This window comes from Hordeum vulgare, chromosome 7H, assembly GCF_904849725.1.
Source record: "Hordeum vulgare subsp. vulgare chromosome 7H, MorexV3_pseudomolecules_assembly, whole genome shotgun sequence".
NCBI lineage: Eukaryota > Viridiplantae > Streptophyta > Magnoliopsida > Poales > Poaceae > Hordeum > Hordeum vulgare.
Window position 1 is genome coordinate 622,182,333 of NC_058524.1, and position 17,472 is coordinate 622,199,804.

The 17,472-nt window shown below is 44.0% G+C and overlaps 1 protein-coding gene across 7 annotated transcripts; it reads left to right on the top strand.

Annotated features, from left to right (window-relative positions):
- The first annotated feature begins 682 nt into the window (after positions 1–682).
- On the top strand, positions 683–15,346 carry LOC123407774 (protein PHOTOPERIOD-INDEPENDENT EARLY FLOWERING 1). 7 transcript variants are annotated; one of them, XM_045100983.1, is made up of 21 exons: positions 683–726; positions 1,701–1,828; positions 2,104–2,184; positions 2,311–2,418; positions 2,561–2,641; positions 2,738–2,826; positions 2,918–3,267; positions 3,351–3,409; positions 4,378–4,513; positions 4,606–4,689; positions 4,788–4,909; positions 5,020–5,058; positions 6,797–6,832; positions 7,032–7,100; positions 7,842–7,904; positions 7,980–11,340; positions 11,505–11,569; positions 11,659–11,729; positions 12,249–12,987; positions 13,679–14,148; positions 14,309–15,346. In XM_045100983.1, the coding sequence occupies exons 2-21, from the start codon at positions 1,766–1,768 to the stop codon at positions 14,724–14,726; spliced, it is 6,504 nt and encodes a 2,167-aa protein (XP_044956918.1). In that variant the 5' UTR covers positions 683–726; positions 1,701–1,765; the 3' UTR covers positions 14,727–15,346. The 7 variants fall into 7 exon arrangements, with proteins under 7 accessions (XP_044956918.1, XP_044956919.1, XP_044956921.1 ...); XM_045100984.1 differs by having other exon boundaries at positions 12,252–12,987; XM_045100986.1 differs by having other exon boundaries at positions 4,621–4,689.
- Positions 15,347–17,472: the final 2,126 nt, after the last annotated feature.

The window sequence follows — 17,472 nt, forward strand, 5'->3', positions numbered from 1 at the left end:
GAACGAACGCACCACACGCATGCCGGCCATGATGTTAATTCTTATACCCGTTGGATCATATTTCATTTTTAACATACATTTCCTTCCCATTAGTTTTTTATACGGCTTTAAAAACCTTTATTATACGTAGTAGTACGTCTTTTAGCACGGCTCTCCACAGCAACAATAATCTTATAAAAAGAAAAGAAGAAGGAGGAAAGACGGCCATGCTGGGCTGGACCGGCTCGTGGGCCGGACCGACGCTCCCATCCACGGGTCGCTGTCGCCGAGCGCGGCGGCGACCTCCCTCGCTCCACTCCTCCTCTCCTTCTATCTTCTGACACAGGAATCCACTCACCCGCACGCGAAATTCCCAAAACGCCGCCCCGCGCGGCCCCCCCGCAGCGCGCATCCCAGGGGCGTTCCCGTCATTCCACGCCACCCCGAGTTTTAGCTCCCCAGCCCCCCGACGCCAACCCCAGTCCTCCCCAACCCGCCCCGTGCCCTAGCCCATCTCGATCTCGCCGCCTCCGCCTCCGCCCCCACCCCACCCCACGCCGCCGACGCCGACGCCGACGGGCAAGGGCAGGAGGAGCGCCGCGCCGCGCCCCAGCGACCTCCCCTCCCCTCTCCCCGACCGCGCGCAGGGCCCGCCCGCCGACGGCGACGCCAGCCCCGCGGCGGAGCCCCGCCACCAGCGCGCCCGCCCGCCCGCCCCCCACCGGAGCTGCCGCGACCCGCGCGTAGGTACGACCCGCTCCGGCTCGCTGTCCGGGTCACTGATTGGTGGGCCAGCCAGCTGCTCCTTGCCCCGCCCCCCCGTTGGAATCCGCTGTTTCCCTTCCCGCATTTCTCCAGGTTCGCCATGCAGACCGTGCGCGGGGAATGCGGCTCGCCGGATCTCGGGATTTGGCGCGTTGAGCCGGTGGATTTTTTTTCTTCCCCGGGGCACTGCAGAGGAGTAATGCAGCGCGTGCCTTGCCGTTTCCGGCAAATATGCCGTGGTTAGCTTTGAGATCAGCGGGCGACCGCCTTTTTTCTGCCCCCGGTAGTGGTAGCCTGACAGTGTGCTGGCTTTAGTTTTCAAAAAATATAATAGAATAGCCTGCTTATTTCGGGTAACCCCTACGGTGCTCTTTCCGGTACATTGTAGCTGCACTGCATGGTCAGTTGGTTGTTCAGGTGGGGGTAGCAGGTGGAAAATGCCAATGTGGATGAATATGGTCGGTAGTTTTAGGCTTTTAGCGGCGTCACCGAGCTGTGAATATGTACTGAATGGAGGAATGTGATCTCGTGGTTCAAATGTTAGGCAATGAACAATGAGGATGTGACTCTAGTACGCCTATTAGTTTATCCAGTTGCGTGTTTAAGTACGATCAGCTTTTTCGTTTGCAATTTGCTGTGGCAGCATGTTGCTGTGACACCGGCGTGCCCCAACAATCTTCTCTGCTTTCTACCTTTAACTTGTACATGGGGAATGTGGTCTGGTTTGTCACTAATGGATCCTACCTACTAGAAATTGAGGGTAGCATAGGCAGGGTTAGATGCTCAAAATTCAGCTGTAGGGAGTCCTGCTTTCACGAAAGCTCATTTACATGCTTGGATGTCTTGGAGACCTGCTTTCATGATTTGCTCTCGCTTTACCTTGTATTCATTTAAAAAATAAATAGACAAGACCATCTGTTCTCTGCTAATTCTCTGTCAGCATATGCAATGCACAGTCGGTATGCCATTTTTCTACATATTCCCCAAGACATGAGATACTCTTCTGGAAAGGATTGAAAAGATGGCATCAAAAGGTGGTCCCCGCTCGAAGCTAGATCATGAGACAAGACCTAGACGCAAGAAGGTTAGCTTGCAGCTTTGACATCTCATTTACCAGCTGTGTTCTGTCATTGCTCTCCATCTTCCCCATCTGTGTACTTAGCATTTCGTTTTTACATGATGGCAAATTTCGATTGCATACCCTGTAGTCAGTGTGGGAAAGAATTAAAGAAGTGCTTCTCTTCTCTTTAAGTTTTCTGTTACTAGCATTATTTAACCTGCATGCTAGGTATACCATCCATTGCCAATTATCACTTTGGTTCAAGTACATTGGCTGAAACCTTTTCCCTATCTGTTCAGGCTCTTGAAGCTCCAAGGGAGCCTCGGAAGCCAAAAGTTCACTGGGACCATGTTCTGGGGGAAATGGTTTGGCTATCAAAGGTTAGTTGCTACTAAGACAATTCAAAATTTGCTATCCTTCTTTTAAACAGCGTAATATTGCAGGATGCTGCCATGGAGCTGTAGTGATTATATTATCTTTTCTTCCTTAATTTAAATATCCTGCAGGAGTTTGAATCTGAGAGAAAGTGGAAGTTGTCCATGGCTAAAAAGATTGCTCAAAGGGCCAATATGGGTGTAGTTGACCAAGCAACAAAGGATGAGAAAAAACAGAAGGTTTGCATTATCTGTGACATAACCAATCTATATTTTTTATACCTTATTTGATCGGTACCAAATCTAGGAATGCCTTCATTTCATCTATCCAGACATCGATTCCATGGAGTTGTATCTTAGTTTGATGATCCTTCTGTTGCAGGAGGGGGAACATCGCATGAGAAAAGTTGCCCTAAATATTTCTAAGGATGTGAAGAAGTTCTGGACCAAAATAGAGAAGTTGGCAAGTTTTTTTTTTCTGTGCCTCACTGTACAACTTACTTTACTATGACATGTTCTCAAGAAATTGAACCAATATCACTTAATGACGTGAATGTAGGTTCTCTACAAGAATCAACTAGAGGTTGAGGAAAGGAAGAAAAAGGCCCTTGATAAGCAGCTTGATTTCCTTTTAGGTCAGACTGAAAGGTACCATCATCTATTGTTGGTTGATTTTGTCGTGTCTATTTCAAACCTTGGCTGCATGCTAACCTTCTGTCATTTGCTTTGAATTTTTCAGATATTCTACAATGTTGGCTGAAAATCTCGTGGACGTTCCCCATTTGCAAACACAAGACAATGGACTGTTACAGACAAATGTACTATCCCAGGAGGAAGTAGCAGGACCTTCCCAGACTAATCAACCATCCCAGGAGGAAGTAGCAGGACCTTCGCAGACTAATCAACCATCACAGGAGGATGTAGCAGAACCTTCGCAGACTAATCAACCATTGCAGGAGGATGTAGCAGAGCCTTCGCGCACTAATCAACCATTGCAGGAGGATGTACCAGAACCTTCGCACACTAATCAACCAGTGCAGGAGGAAGTAGCTGAGGAGAACATAAATGCACTAACTCTTGATGATCTAGGTGTTTAGCTTTACGAATTACTGCATGCTTCAGAAAACTTATCCAGTTAATTGTCCTTTTCTTTAGGCTTTAACACCTTTTAGTTGCAGATACAATGGACACCGATGATGACTACGATAGCGGCTCCTTGAACGAAGAACAGGCAAGCTAATATTTTCTTAGTGTGCCCATGTTTTTATTTTGTCCACATGAATTTAATTGCCACGAATCCTAAGGATCTTAGTACCAAGTATTATTGCTGTGAATAAGTTGAACATTTTGTTTTATTGGCAGTTCGCTATTTTTGTTCGGTTTTTCATATCAGTATGTTACGATACTACATTTCTGCTTGAAACTCCTAGATTTCTGTTGGTTAGCTGTTGTTCAAAATAACAAAATATAATACAACATGCCATATACTCCCTCTGTAAACTAATATAAGAGTGTTTAGATAACTAAAATAGTGATCTAAACACTCTTATATTAATTTACGGAGGGAGTACCTAAGTAGTGTTTGGGGGATCGGGAGGGGGGGGGGAGGGTGCATAATATTACAAGCACTATCTTCTTTTCTTTCTGTGACGGAAACTTGGGTGAGCTAATAGCCCAGCCGGTTGGACAAGCTCATGTGTGGAGTTGTCCCACTGGCAGGCTTTCCTTACTTGAGCCCAACCATGTACACAACATGTGTGCTCACCCGTATTACAGATCTATAGTTCAGCATAACCATAAGTTAGCAAAGTTTGACCTTGGCACGTGGCATGCCATGCATTGCACAGCCGGACGCCACACCGTTGGAAACCCTCATGTCTCGTGTCTGGCTTCTGAGAGGTGTTTCACTGCTATTCTTGTGGTGTGCATCATGCCGTCACCACACTGGGCGCACTTGCCTTGCTTGAGAGGATATGCTTTGGAGGGGGTAGCTGTAATTATAGTTGTCATGAAACTGGGCAATTTGACCTGTTAGTTCAGTGAGAGTGTATTGTGTCTACTTATTCACTGAATATTTTGTATGTTTATTTACTTGAGCGTGCATCTGTACATCCATGAACAGAGTTGGCTCCGCCCCTCCTGCAAATCTTCACTGTTTTCACAACATATGAATCACCCTGGTATGTGTTGGTACTGCAGGAAGATGACGAGCGCACAATTGATGAGGATGAAGCTCAAATCACGGAGGCTGAGCGCAATGAAGAATTAGCTGCATTGCAGGCAGAAGCTGACATACCAATTGATGATCTTCTTAAGTTGTATGTCAAAAACCAAGGTGATCCCCGAAAGCAGTTCTCTTTTACCTGCCTTAACATATATAGAGGCAACAATGTGCTCTATTTGGTGCTAAATTGATAAATTGATCAGCTCAAGCATTCTTAGTTAGCAGGGAAAGCAGTCCAGCTAACAAAGACACTTGCAGCAATTCAAATTTGAAGAATTCAACTAAAGGTTAGATTTTCAGAAACCTGTATGACATTAGGAAACTGAAATACTTCATACTCATTGATGTCTTTTGAAATTGATCTGGCCTTTTTGTTGTTTATCAGATTCTTTAAACCAAGTTAACGGCTGTAATCATGATTCTGGTTATACTTCAAGTGATGAAGGCAATTTTCCTGAGGAAGTTGATGATAGCCACCATTATGCTGAGTTTGTGAAGAGGAATCATGTACAGTTGTTTTCCTTGTGCCTCTTTTTTCATATGCCCATGTGTGTGAGAGAGCCAAGGTTACCAAGTTTTAGAATGTTCTCTAACCTTCTACTATTTTATCTTTGCAGGGGAAAAGTAATGGCGGTATCTCCTCTGTTGGTGAGCAGGTATACATTTCAATAATCTGTTTTACTGTTGTAGAATTTCTCTCGTTACAAAATCATCTAACTTAAAAAAAAACTTTATTTCCTTCCTGGCCTGGTGCCTGACTGTAGTGTTCACCCTTAACTGTAATACAGTTTAGAATATATCATTTAGTTTTGTGAAAAGTCTACTTTTTGCCTGCTGCGCGAGTCTGATTTTCACCCCAAACCCTGACATGTCTCGACTTCTGAAGCCAAGCAACTCTTGTCAGTAGACTTAGCATGATCTTGCTGCCAAAATTTGTCAGACTAAAATTGGCGGTGGATTTATCTGCGGGATTGATCATGAGATCCAGATTCACCAGCAATTTTGAAGAGGAGCTCACTAGGTCATTGGAACTATGTGGTGGACTTGATCAGTTTCTTCTTTCCCCATCTGCTGCACCGCCCCCTTTCTTTCTCCAATTTGGGTTTCACTCTAGTTTTCCATCGTCCACCTCCCATCAACTGAATTGAAGCTACCATTATTTTTAAGGCGTTCTGCCTTAGACGCTTAGGTGATCCTTAGGCAATAAGGTGCCCTGGCAGCGCCTTACAAATATGCCCGCCTTAGACGCTTGCGCTAGAGCGGGTGGTGCTCGCCTTAGGTCGCCTTACCGCCTTATAAACAATGGAAGCTACCTTTTAACCTGCTCATCCTCTGCCATTCCTCCCCATCCTTGTGGAGTCAGCCCTTGTCTGTGTTGTGCGACAGTGCTTGAACAGGTTGACGTGGCTAGCGAAGCAGGTTAGGTCGATATGTTGGGTATGCATGTTGAGCACATTCACCCCAGGTATCAGTTTCTTGGTGCAGAGCACTCCTAAAGATTAGCTGAAGCAGGCCCTCACTTTACCCCCAGGGTTGCACGGGAGGGAGACAAATACAAAGATGGTGTTTCAAAAACAAATGTGCCACTTGCATGTGGGGTCTATTGCCTACTGGAGGTTGAGGCGGCAGCCATGTCATCCAAAACTGTCTTTCCAACTAGATCAGGATAACATTTTCTTTGAGAGTTGAGGTTCGTCTTAATTGTATGTTAATTTATGGTAAAAGGTTCAGTCTCGCTTAAGAGTTCAGGGAGGAATAGTTAAAATCTGAGGAAGGGTCACAACAACAGAACGGTGAAATACCAATGGGAAATAGGCATAAGAGAGTTTCGGAGTGTGAAGTAGGGAGGGACAAATTAACAAGATGTTGCAAATCTTAATGGCAAATATCAATGACAACTTTTCATTAAGCTCTTTTCACTTCATTTGTCCAACTAACATGCAGTCAAGATTTTCTATTAGTGATGGACCATGCTGACGCCTATTGAATGGAGTAATCTATCTGCTCAACCTTCTCCACAGCTTAAAAACCATAGGCATGCGACATTGGAATCGTGAACTGGAGTAGTAATTGGCAAGCGTTCGCAGGTTGAAAAGCTTGCTGAAAATTTGTTAACGTGGATTGCAACACTAAGCAATCGTAGTGATTATCCTATTTGTGTTTTGGCATGATCTGCTTTGGTGTAATAAATGCAAAGTATACCTAAAGCATTGCTGCATATGTCTGGGGGAGATCATATCCACTCCGGTACAGTAGTAGGTAAGTTAGAAGGGGAATGCGAAAAGACTTTAGGTTTTGTTGATTTATTGCGCGCAATGATCTGTTTTTCTTCATAAGTACTGTGTGGCGAATCTAAGGTTTTGCATACTAACTCGTATATTTTATTATTTTCAGGAGGATAAAGATTATGTTTGTACTGATGAAGGAAAGGTAGTACACCCATCTTCATCTGATTTCTTCATCACTTTCTTGTTTCTACATACTAATTGCATGGAAGTTGCTCTGGTAGATTAGAAACACATCCATTCATGATTCGTGGAGTTGCCATGTGCATTGAATTTTCTCGCCCTTCGTATATGTGTTTATCTTTGACTATTTGTGAGTTTTATTCGCTGCATCTATTTGGCAGGATGACGAAGCAACTTTATCTGAAGAGGAAGAGTTGGCAAAGAAAGATGGCCCTAATCCTTCGGATGAGGTGATTTCATACATTAGTCAGTAATGTTATTGAACTATTCACATTGTCATGTTGAGCTGCTGTAGTTACGAATTTAGGGATTTGGTTACAACATGAATGAACTAGTCAGTACAGGCTACTCCCGCAATTGATTCACTATCAATGTCATACAGTGTAACTACCAAAGAATAGCACTTTTTCAGTATTTTAATTGGTTAAGCTTCTGATGGCCATTCTCTTAGTAGCACATCTTTACAGCTAGTTGTGAAATTCTGATTCTGTCAGTCTGCTATCTGACTTAGGTATGCAGAACTTAATTTAGCATGTATATTGGGCCTACGAGCTTCCAAAGTTTCAGAGGTTTTTGTTATGCCTGTTAAACAAAGTGTCTTGAGCACATGTGCGCGCTTATGTGTGTGAAAAATGTCCCTATGTTCTAGATATCAGAGGAAAACTGAGCTTTATTGTTAACTTGTGAAGCTAGAGTGTGGCAAACAGTGAGACAACTGAGTGAGGTCAGAACCACTGCAGTGAAAGATGGTCTGAAATGATGAATGTTCATTAACTGAACTTTATTTTAAAGACCTAGCATATAAATCTAAAAAACCCAGATGGGGCATTGGGCTGTTTTAAGTTGGTTGTCTGTATTTTAAGACCCTGTTATTTGAGGTTTCAGTTTTATGATAATTGCATGCACAGATTAGGCTTCACCCTTGCATATTTTCTACTAACTCTTATCATTGATCTTTTTCATAAACACAGATTAAGCTTCTGCAAAAAGAGAGTGAGATTCCACTAGACGAACTTCTTGCGATGTACCCAAAGGTATGCAGATTTTCTATTTGCTTTCTTGAATTGCATTTTACCATGGTCCATCTGTAATGCTCGTTTTATATTTAGGATGGCTATGCAGATGACGTAACAACAGAACTGGAGGATTCACCCACACATTCTAACGAAGAGGTTAATAGTGACATGTCTCTGGATGATCTACCTGTGGGCATTTTGGAACCGAATAATGATACGCTTGAAAATCACGAAATGGCAGAAATGCTGGGAACTGAGCATGTGAGCAGCAATGCCCTAAAACTAGAAATAGTTTCAGAGCCCAGTGTGAAAGAATGCTCTGTTAAAGAAGACGAGCTGACTGATGCTAAGGTGATGGCCAACGAGGAAACTAGTGTACAAGAATGTTCTGTTATAGAAGATGAGATGACCGATGCTAAGGTGATGGCTGATCAGGAAACTGTTGTACAAGAAGGTTCTGTTAAAGAAGATGAGCTGACTGATGCTAAGGTGATGGCCGAAGAGGAAACTAGTGTACAAGAACGTTCTGTTAAAGAAGATGAGCTGACTGATGCTAAGGTGATTGCAGATGAGGAAACTGGTGACAATGTAATGGCTGATGCTGCTGCTGCTGCAAGAGCAGCACAACCAACTGGGAACACCTTCTCAACAACAAGTGTCCGCACAAAATTCCCATTCCTTCTCAAGCATTCTCTTCGGGAATATCAGCATATTGGGTTGGACTGGTTGGTTGCTATGTATGAAAAGAGGCTGAATGGAATTTTAGCAGATGAAATGGGTTTAGGGAAGACAATTATGACTATATCCTTGCTAGCACACCTTGCATGTGAGAAGGGGATATGGGGTCCACATCTTATTGTCGTGCCAACCAGTGTTATGTTAAATTGGGAAACAGAATTTCTGAAATGGTGTCCTGCCTTTAAAATACTGACTTATTTTGGAAGTGCAAAGGAGAGAAAGCAGAAACGTCAAGGTTGGATGAAGCCAAATTTTTTCCATGTATGCATCACGACATACAGGCTTGTTATTCAGGACTCCAAAGCCTTCAAGCGAAAGAAGTGGAAGTATCTTATTCTTGATGAGGCTCATCTGATAAAGAACTGGAAATCACAAAGATGGCAGACTCTGCTAAATTTTAATTCGAAACGACGTATTCTTTTGACTGGAACTCCTTTGCAAAATGACCTTATGGAACTTTGGTCTCTCATGCACTTTTTGATGCCACATGTATTCCAGTCTCACCAAGAGTTCAAGGATTGGTTCTGCAATCCAATATCAGGAATGGTGGAGGGCCAAGACAAGGTAAACAAGGAAGTTATAGATCGGTTGCACAATGTCCTCCGCCCATTTATATTACGTCGATTGAAACGAGATGTCGAGAAACAGTTACCGCAGAAGCATGAGCATGTCATATATTGCCGACTTTCCAGAAGGCAAAGGAACCTGTATGAAGATTTTATTGCTAGCTCAGATACACAAGCAACACTGACAAGTGGCAACTATTTTGGTATGATTAGTATCATTATGCAACTCAGAAAGGTCTGTAACCATCCAGATCTTTTTGAAGGCCGCCCAATTATCAGCTCATTTGACATGGCAGGGATTGACATGCAGATCAGCTCTTCTGTTTGCATGGTCCTGGATAAGGGGCCATTTTCTCAGGCTGGTCTATCTGATATGAACCTGGTGTTTACTCAAAATGAATTTAATATGCCTTCTTGGGAGGTCGATGAGGTTGCTGCTGTCTTTCTTCCAGGCATCACCTCTCGGGGCTCTGGTGCAGAGATTTCTTGCTCTAACAAGGCTGGTCAGAGAAGTAATGGCACAAATATTTTTGAAAAAATTCAGAAAGCCTTGCAGGAGGAGAGAATGAAAGAGGCCAAAGAAAGAGCAGCTTCAATTGCTTGGTGGAATAGGTTGAGATGCGAGAAGAGGCCTGTTTATGGTACAAACATTAGGGAGCTTCTGACCATAAGGCATCCTATGTGTGATGTTCTTGAGAAGAAGAACAACCCTTCCTGCTACATGGATTTTTCATCGAGTCTAGCAGATCTCGTTCTTTCATCTGTGGAACGCTTCAATAAAATGCTTGGCTTTATTGAATCATTTACTTTTGCAATTCCTGCTGCACGGGCTGCTACTCCTATTTGCTGGTGCAAAAAAAGGAATTCACCTGTTCTTCTTGGATCAGCGTACAGAGAACAATGCATGAATGAGTTCTCGCCCATTCTCTCCCCTATAAGGCCTGCAATTGTGCGCCGTCAGGTGTACTTCCCTGACAGGCGCTTGATCCAGTTTGACTGTGGGAAGTTGCAGGAGCTTGCTATCTTGCTGAGACGTTTGAAGTCAGAAGGACACAGAGCCTTGATATTTACTCAGATGACTAAGATGCTTGATACTTTGGAGGAATTCATTAATTTGTATGGTTATACATATTTGAGGTTAGATGGTTCTACTCAGCCAGAAGAGAGGCAGACGCTAATGCAGAGATTCAATACAAACCCGAAGTTTTTTCTTTTCATTTTATCCACTCGCAGTGGCGGTGTGGGAGTCAACCTTGTAGGGGCAGACACTGTTATATTCTATGACAGTGACTGGAACCCTGCAATGGATCAACAAGCCCAAGACAGATGTCACCGGATAGGACAAACCCGTGAAGTTAACATCTATAGGCTAATTAGTGAGAGCACTATAGAGGAGAACATTCTCAAGAAAGCAAATCAGAAGCGAACACTTGACGATTTAGTGATACAGCGCGGTTGTTACAATACCGAGTTTTTCAAGAAGCTAGACCCTATGGAATTTTTTTCTGGGCACACAGCTCTTAATGTTGAAGAACAGCCAAGGGATTGCTCTATGACTGCTGTATCCTCAAATGAAACTGGTCTGGCCCTGTCAAATGCAGATGTTGAAGCAGCTATTAGACAGGCAGAAGATGAAGCCGACTACATGGCTCTCAAAAGGTTGGAGCAGGAAGAGGCTGCAGACAATCAAGAATTCAGTGAGGAGGTTGCTGGAAGGCTAGAGGATGATGAGCTTGTAAATGAGGAGGATACAAAACCTGATGATCACACCAGTGAAGAGCATAAACATCAAAGTTCTGATGCGGATAAGGATAAAAATGTTGGTTTACCTGTGAACCAAATAAATGAAGAAAAGGCTCTTACATTGGCTGCAGGTGACGGAGATATAGATATGCTTGCTGATGTTAAGCAAATGGCTGCTGCAGCAGCTGCAGCGGGACAAGCGAGTTCTTCGTTTGAAAATCACCTCCGGCCAATAGATAGATATGCAATGCGATTTTTGGAGCTCTGGGATCCAATAATTGACAAAGCTGCTGTAAATTATCAGGTGAATGTTGCAGAGGAAGAATGGGAACTTGAACGCATTGAAAAACTCAAAGAAGATTTAGAAGCAGAAATTGATGAAGACCAGGAACCACTATCTTATGAGTGTAAGTGATTTCATGTTGATGCTGACCGCACTCATGTTTGTCTTCTAAAAATTTGTTAAGAGTCACTTTATTTTTTGCAATTTGGTTCGAGGTAGTGCTCTCCCCGATGCATGTCTCTCTCCTTTTTCTTATGTTCTAGTGTATTGACATCGTTTCAATTGCAGCCTGGGATGTTGATTTTGCTACTACGGCGTATCGACAACAGGTTGAGGCTCTAGCTAAAAAGCAGGTTAGTTTATATCTCAAGTTCTTGTGTGTTTGTGTGCCTCTTGTTCACAGTACTATGAGTATTAATGGCGTCTGCTGTAATACCCACAGTTGTTGGAAGAACAGGAAAGACAAGCTCTTGAAGCAGCCAAAGAGTTAGAGGAAATGAATGACATGGCGAGGTAACTAGCAATTATGCTCTTGGCGCATTCACAATTATGCTCTTGGCACATTCACAATACGTTTTGATGTATTGAATTACCTGTTTTATACTCCCTCCGTTCCTAAATATAAGTCTTTTTAGATATTTCACTAGGGGACTACATACGGAGCAAAATTAGTGAATCTATACTCTAAAGTATGTCTATATACATCTGTTTGTAGTCCCCTACTGAAACCTCTAAGGCCTTGTTCGGTTGACAGGGAAGTGAAAGGGATTTGGCAGGGATTGAGGAGATTAAATCCCTAACAAGTCAAATTCCCCTCCAATCCTCTCCAATCCCCTTGGGAGGAGGATTAACCGAACAAGGCCTAAAAGGACTTATATTTAGGAACGGAGGGAGTAGTTCTGTTAGACACTCCTCTGTTACACTACTAGCCACACTCTTCTTGCAGTAATATCATGCTATACATGCAATGCTCATATGTTTTTCTGCTGTTGACCACATAAATGACTGTTTCCTTTTGTCATCGTTTTATAGCAGTCACCGGAAAAAGTCAAAGAAGAAGAAAAGGCAGGCAGGCAAGTTTAAGTCTTCAAAAAAAGGACGTGTGTCATCTGAGTCAGAGGCCATGCTTGATGAAACGTCTGTAGATACTATGAGTATTGATGACAATGCACCTTCGCCAGAGCTTATGAGTGATGAATCACCACATCATGGTTCAAATAAGCGTAAAAGGATGATGCCCAGAAATGAGGAAGTGAGCAGCAGTAGCAGAGTCCTGAAGAAGTTCAAGAAAGCCCCTAAATCAAACTGTACTCCGGAGTCCTCATCACATACACACTCGCTCGAAGGCAAGCAACTCAAGTTGATGGATGAAGTGAATGATTCTGATCCGAAGTCAGTGAGAATTAAGAGCGATGGCAGGAATTCCCTGCCATCCATGCCATCAAAACGTGTTATGGTAATTAAGCCTGAGAGGTTGAAGAAGAAGGGTCTTATGTGGCCTCGAGATTGTGCTTTAGATTCGTGGACTACTGAGGAAGATGCAGTTCTTTGTGGAACTGTACATGAGTATGGTCCTGTTTGGGAACTCGCTAGTGACTTTCTTCATTCCATACCTGGTGGTGCATTTTACAGGGGAAGATATCGTCATCCTGTACATTGCTGTGAGAGATTCCGAGAATTATTCTGCAAATATGTATTGTCAGCTACTGACAATGCAAACAGTGAGAAGGCTCCTTCTGGGGCCGGGAAGGCTGTCTTGAAAGTTTCTGAGGTGAGTTAATTTACTGTTTTCTTGGTAGAGGAGAAATTTCCAACACGAGGATATTTTTGCATGTTCATGCTTTCCAGTACTATCGTTGTTCTCTGATTTGTTTTTTCAGTAAGGCCCAGTTCTTTTGGCGGCTTATGGCATAAGCTGCCCCCTCCCCAGTTTGTTTTAGAAGCCACCCCCACTATTCGTTGAGGCTTATTTCTAGAAGCCTAGGGGGTAGCTTATTTTAGAAGCCGCCAAAAGAACTGGGTTGAAGTCTGAAATGGTGCATGTGTGAAACATACCACTGGCACAATATGGCCTAAATTGAAGTATCTTGGAGTGAAACATTTGACTGTTTATTTCAGAATTTCCTTTCCTCAGAAACTCAACATGGCATTGGATTCCTCTTGTAATTGCTAACCGCTGACCAACTTTCTGTTGCTCCTGGGAAGAGAATTTCATATCTGACCATTAAGCAAGTCAGCATAGCTCTGCTGACCAGTAATCCTCTGTAAAATTAAATCATAAGCGAGTAAATAGTCAAGTGGTATGTGTAAATATGTATGCTAGGCTTGATACAATATTGAAATTACGTGGCTCATATAGTTTGACATCATTTTTCTCTCCAGGTGTTTGTCAACTGTATTATGTGCCTTTCAGCTGCTTGTTAGCCACAGATTGACCATTTCTCTATGACATCTTCTTTCAGGATCAAACTCGGATGTTGCTGAATGTGATCAGTGAAATTCCCAACAACGAGTTGCTTCTCCAGAAACATTTCATGGCCATTCTTTCTTCTGTTTGGAGATCAAAATGTGCTCATGAGCCCCGACGTGTTGCAAGTGTTTGTTCTAGTGCAACCCATAAGCCTGTTAGATTGAGTGAGAACTGGTCCACGACAAACTACATGCCGTCCTTTAATCTTGTAAGGACAGCCCTTGCAGATGTTCAGGCCCAATGTCCAAGAGTGGCAATACCAACAAGCAATCAGGAACCTCGCCGGAGGCATTTAGATTTAGTATTGGATTTCCGGACAGATCGACATGCTTACCAGGCAGACTTTCCATCTGTAGTGAATATGTCCATACTAGAACCAGATCCTATTAGACGCACTGTTGCGCCGATGGAACAATCACTGCTGTCTGGGCTTCCTCATAGACATGCTGAGAACAGATTCAGGTCAGTGGTGTATAATGCTTTATTGTTGCAGTGCTGGTGACCCTTATTTTCCTTGTTTTCTAATCGAGATGAGCAATTATGCTTCAAATTATTTGAATCTTCATATTGTTTAGCAGCCTTCTGGAACATAAACTAATGCTTCTAATGTTGATATATGCAGGATACCATCAGAAGCTTGTTTTGAAGGGGAAGGCTCTCACTGGGCATCATCTGGTTTCCATGTGAACGATACTGCTCGACATAAATCTGGCTCAAAGTCCACAGGAAAGCACAAAGCAGCTTCAGAATTGGGAAGACCACCAAAATCGAAAATTCACAGGACGGCTGAACCGCAGGAAATGCCGGCTGTTAAGTGTTATTTTCGCCGATCCCCCCGGCAACTGTTGACAAGTGCAGCTGAGTTCCCCATCACAGAGTCCCTATCTGACTTTGGCATCGATGATTCGGAGTTGACCTACATCGGGGATCTTCCTCTAGAAGAGACTGACATTGAGTTTGCCCCGTACCAGTATGACTCAGTTTCCCTTGCTGGCATCGAGGAGTTGGATCCTCTCGTGGATTTGACAGACATCGGATGAGAATAAATGGACATTTTGGCTTAGATAGCATGCATGCCCTTCTATCAAGAGCAGGGAAGATTCTGTCTCTGGCAGGGAGCCCAAGGATATCGAGTCGAGCTGCTCAGCCATGCATGGTTTTGGTTGCAAGCTTGGTCATGATTGGCAGGAGCGGTGCTGTCGGCGTGGCCACGTGAATCCTGATGAGTTTTGGAGCATGGCGTTTGCTGCTGCACTAATGGAGGCATTGGGGGTACTCTCTATACATGTATGTATATTGTTAGTCTAGGATCCTAGGATGTAGAAGTGAGCCTCCCTCCCTCCCTCCCTCATCTGTGTTGAGAGATCGATCTTGTAACTTCACCATACATGTAAATTTTGCTTAGCAGATGCCAGCAGGGACGGAAAAGAGGAGGCCCTCGTCGTAGCCCTGCTGTGATTTCTTGATTGTTGCTCCCTCGGCCGTCTAATCTATTCCTGTCATTTTTCCTACCGGGCATTAGAAAATTAACAGACGTGTACCCCCCCGTTGTGAAACAGATACTTGGGATCGATTGCTCTTTTGAGAGAATTCGGCGCTGAGATTCTTGTGGATGATTGATTCTCCCCTTTTGTATTGATCCTGAAGTTTGTAGGAGGAATAATTTGCCTTGGGCGGATTCTGTGTGTGCTTCATTTATGTCCTAATTGGTAATCTTCTGTAGCAGGAATAATGTTTGAATTGTTTTTTCTAGTGCTGCTAGTTTCGGATTTGTGACAAATTTGACAGTTGCAAGAACTAGAGATATATGGTAAACATTTTGGGTATGTTATGTGGGGGTTAAGGACTAGAACTGGAGCATCAGCAATGTGTAAGAGATTTGCAACATTATACCTCTAACAAAATATAAGACGTTTTTGCAGTTCAAATTGAAGTGCAAAACGTCTTGTATTTTCGTACGGAGGATGTATCATCTTTGAATCTTTGACGTGTATTCAGATTACTGTGGGAGTTTCTTGCCTGCTATCCGTGTACATTTCTTGGTTTTGACCTGCAAGTCAAGGCGCAAAATATTTAAAGCCTTGAGTTGTTCCGTTCATTTTTTGTGTATGTATACAAATTCAAAACTCCTGCTATATGGCATGGCCAGAGAAGTGCTCCTGGTAGTGTTATTCTCGTTCTTTTTTGAGTTGGTCAGAAACCTGCTATATGGCATGGCCAGAGAAGTGCTCCTGGTAGTGTTATTCTCGTTCTTTTTTGAGTTGGTCAGAAACCGTGTTGTTAGAGCAACTTCAACGGAGCGACCTATTTCGTCTGTCGTCGTCCGTTTGGGTCCGTGCGGACAGAAATGACGACCCAACGCGTTGATCCAAACGGACGTGCGTCTGCTTTTCGTTCGCCTGTCGACCCATTCCCGGTCCAGTTTTGAGTTAGATTTGGGTCCGCGTGGACACAAAGCGGACACGGACGATGCTCGCTTTCTTTATTCCTGGCCCGTCAGTCGGTGGCACATTGCTCGTCTTCCACCCCTATTGACAACGCCTACAGCTGGCCCTCGCATCCCTCCCAACCCCGTCGCCGACATCGTCCAGTTTCAACGCATCCTCCCGTACCTCCCCAGCGCCTACCCACATCGTCCGTCGCATCGCCGCCCAGGCCACCGTAGCTTCCCCGACCCCAATCCACCGTCGTCGGTTAACTTCGTCGTCAATGCCCGTAAGCTATTCGACAGTTTGCATTAAGGTACAAAATGGACTTCGCCGATGAGTTATTTTTCATAACATTTTGTGCGACTCGACGATTCCTCATCCGACGATGAGGAGTTGCTGCTTGCCGTGTTGGTCCATGACCACTTTAATAGGCAACGACCATTGTTCCGAGGCTCGATTCTGGGGGTTCCGGTGTTGAATCACAACCAAGAGAGCGACCACTTCCTTCTATGAAAGGACTACTTTGACACAAGCAATTCGCTGTTCAACTGTTTTCAATTGGATTCGAGAGGGGGTGGGGTCGAATACGATGACCACTTCGAGTGCAAAGAGGATGCCATTGGAAAGATTGGCTTCTCATCTTATCAAAAATGCATTGTAGCCATCCGGGTGCTTGCTTACGGAGTACCCGACGATCTTATCGATGAGTACATCCGTATGAGTGAGTCTACGTGCCTAGAGTCATTGTATAGATTCTGCAAGGCCGTGGTTGCAGTCTTTCGCCCTGAGTACCTGAGAGAGCCGACTGCTATAGTCATAGCCCGCTTGTTGGCGAACAATGCGAGTCCGGGCTTCCTAGGGATGCTTGGTAGTATAGACTGCATGCACTCGGAGTGGAAGAACTGCCTAACGCTTGGCAAGGCCAATATAAGGGTCACGTCAAGGCTTGCACTATCATACTTGAGGCCGTGGCCTCTCAAGATCTCTGGATCTCGCACTCTTTCTTTGGCATGACCGGATCACACAATGATATCAACGTGTTTCAACGTTCGTCGGTGTTTGCAAGGCTTGCCGAAGGCAACAACCCTCCGATCAATGTTAACATCAACGGTCACAACTACAACAAAGAATACTATCTAGCCGAGGAATCTATCAATAATGGACCACTATTGTGAAGACAATCTCTAACCCTGTCGGAGAGAAGAGAAACAGATTTGACCTAGAGCAAGAGAGCGCTAGGAAGGATGTCGAGCGTGCCTTTGGTGTTCCGCAATCTCGATGGAGCATAGTTCGGTATCCTGCTAGAACTTGGAGCACCAAAAAGTTGTGGAAAGTTATGACTGCTTGTGTGATCATG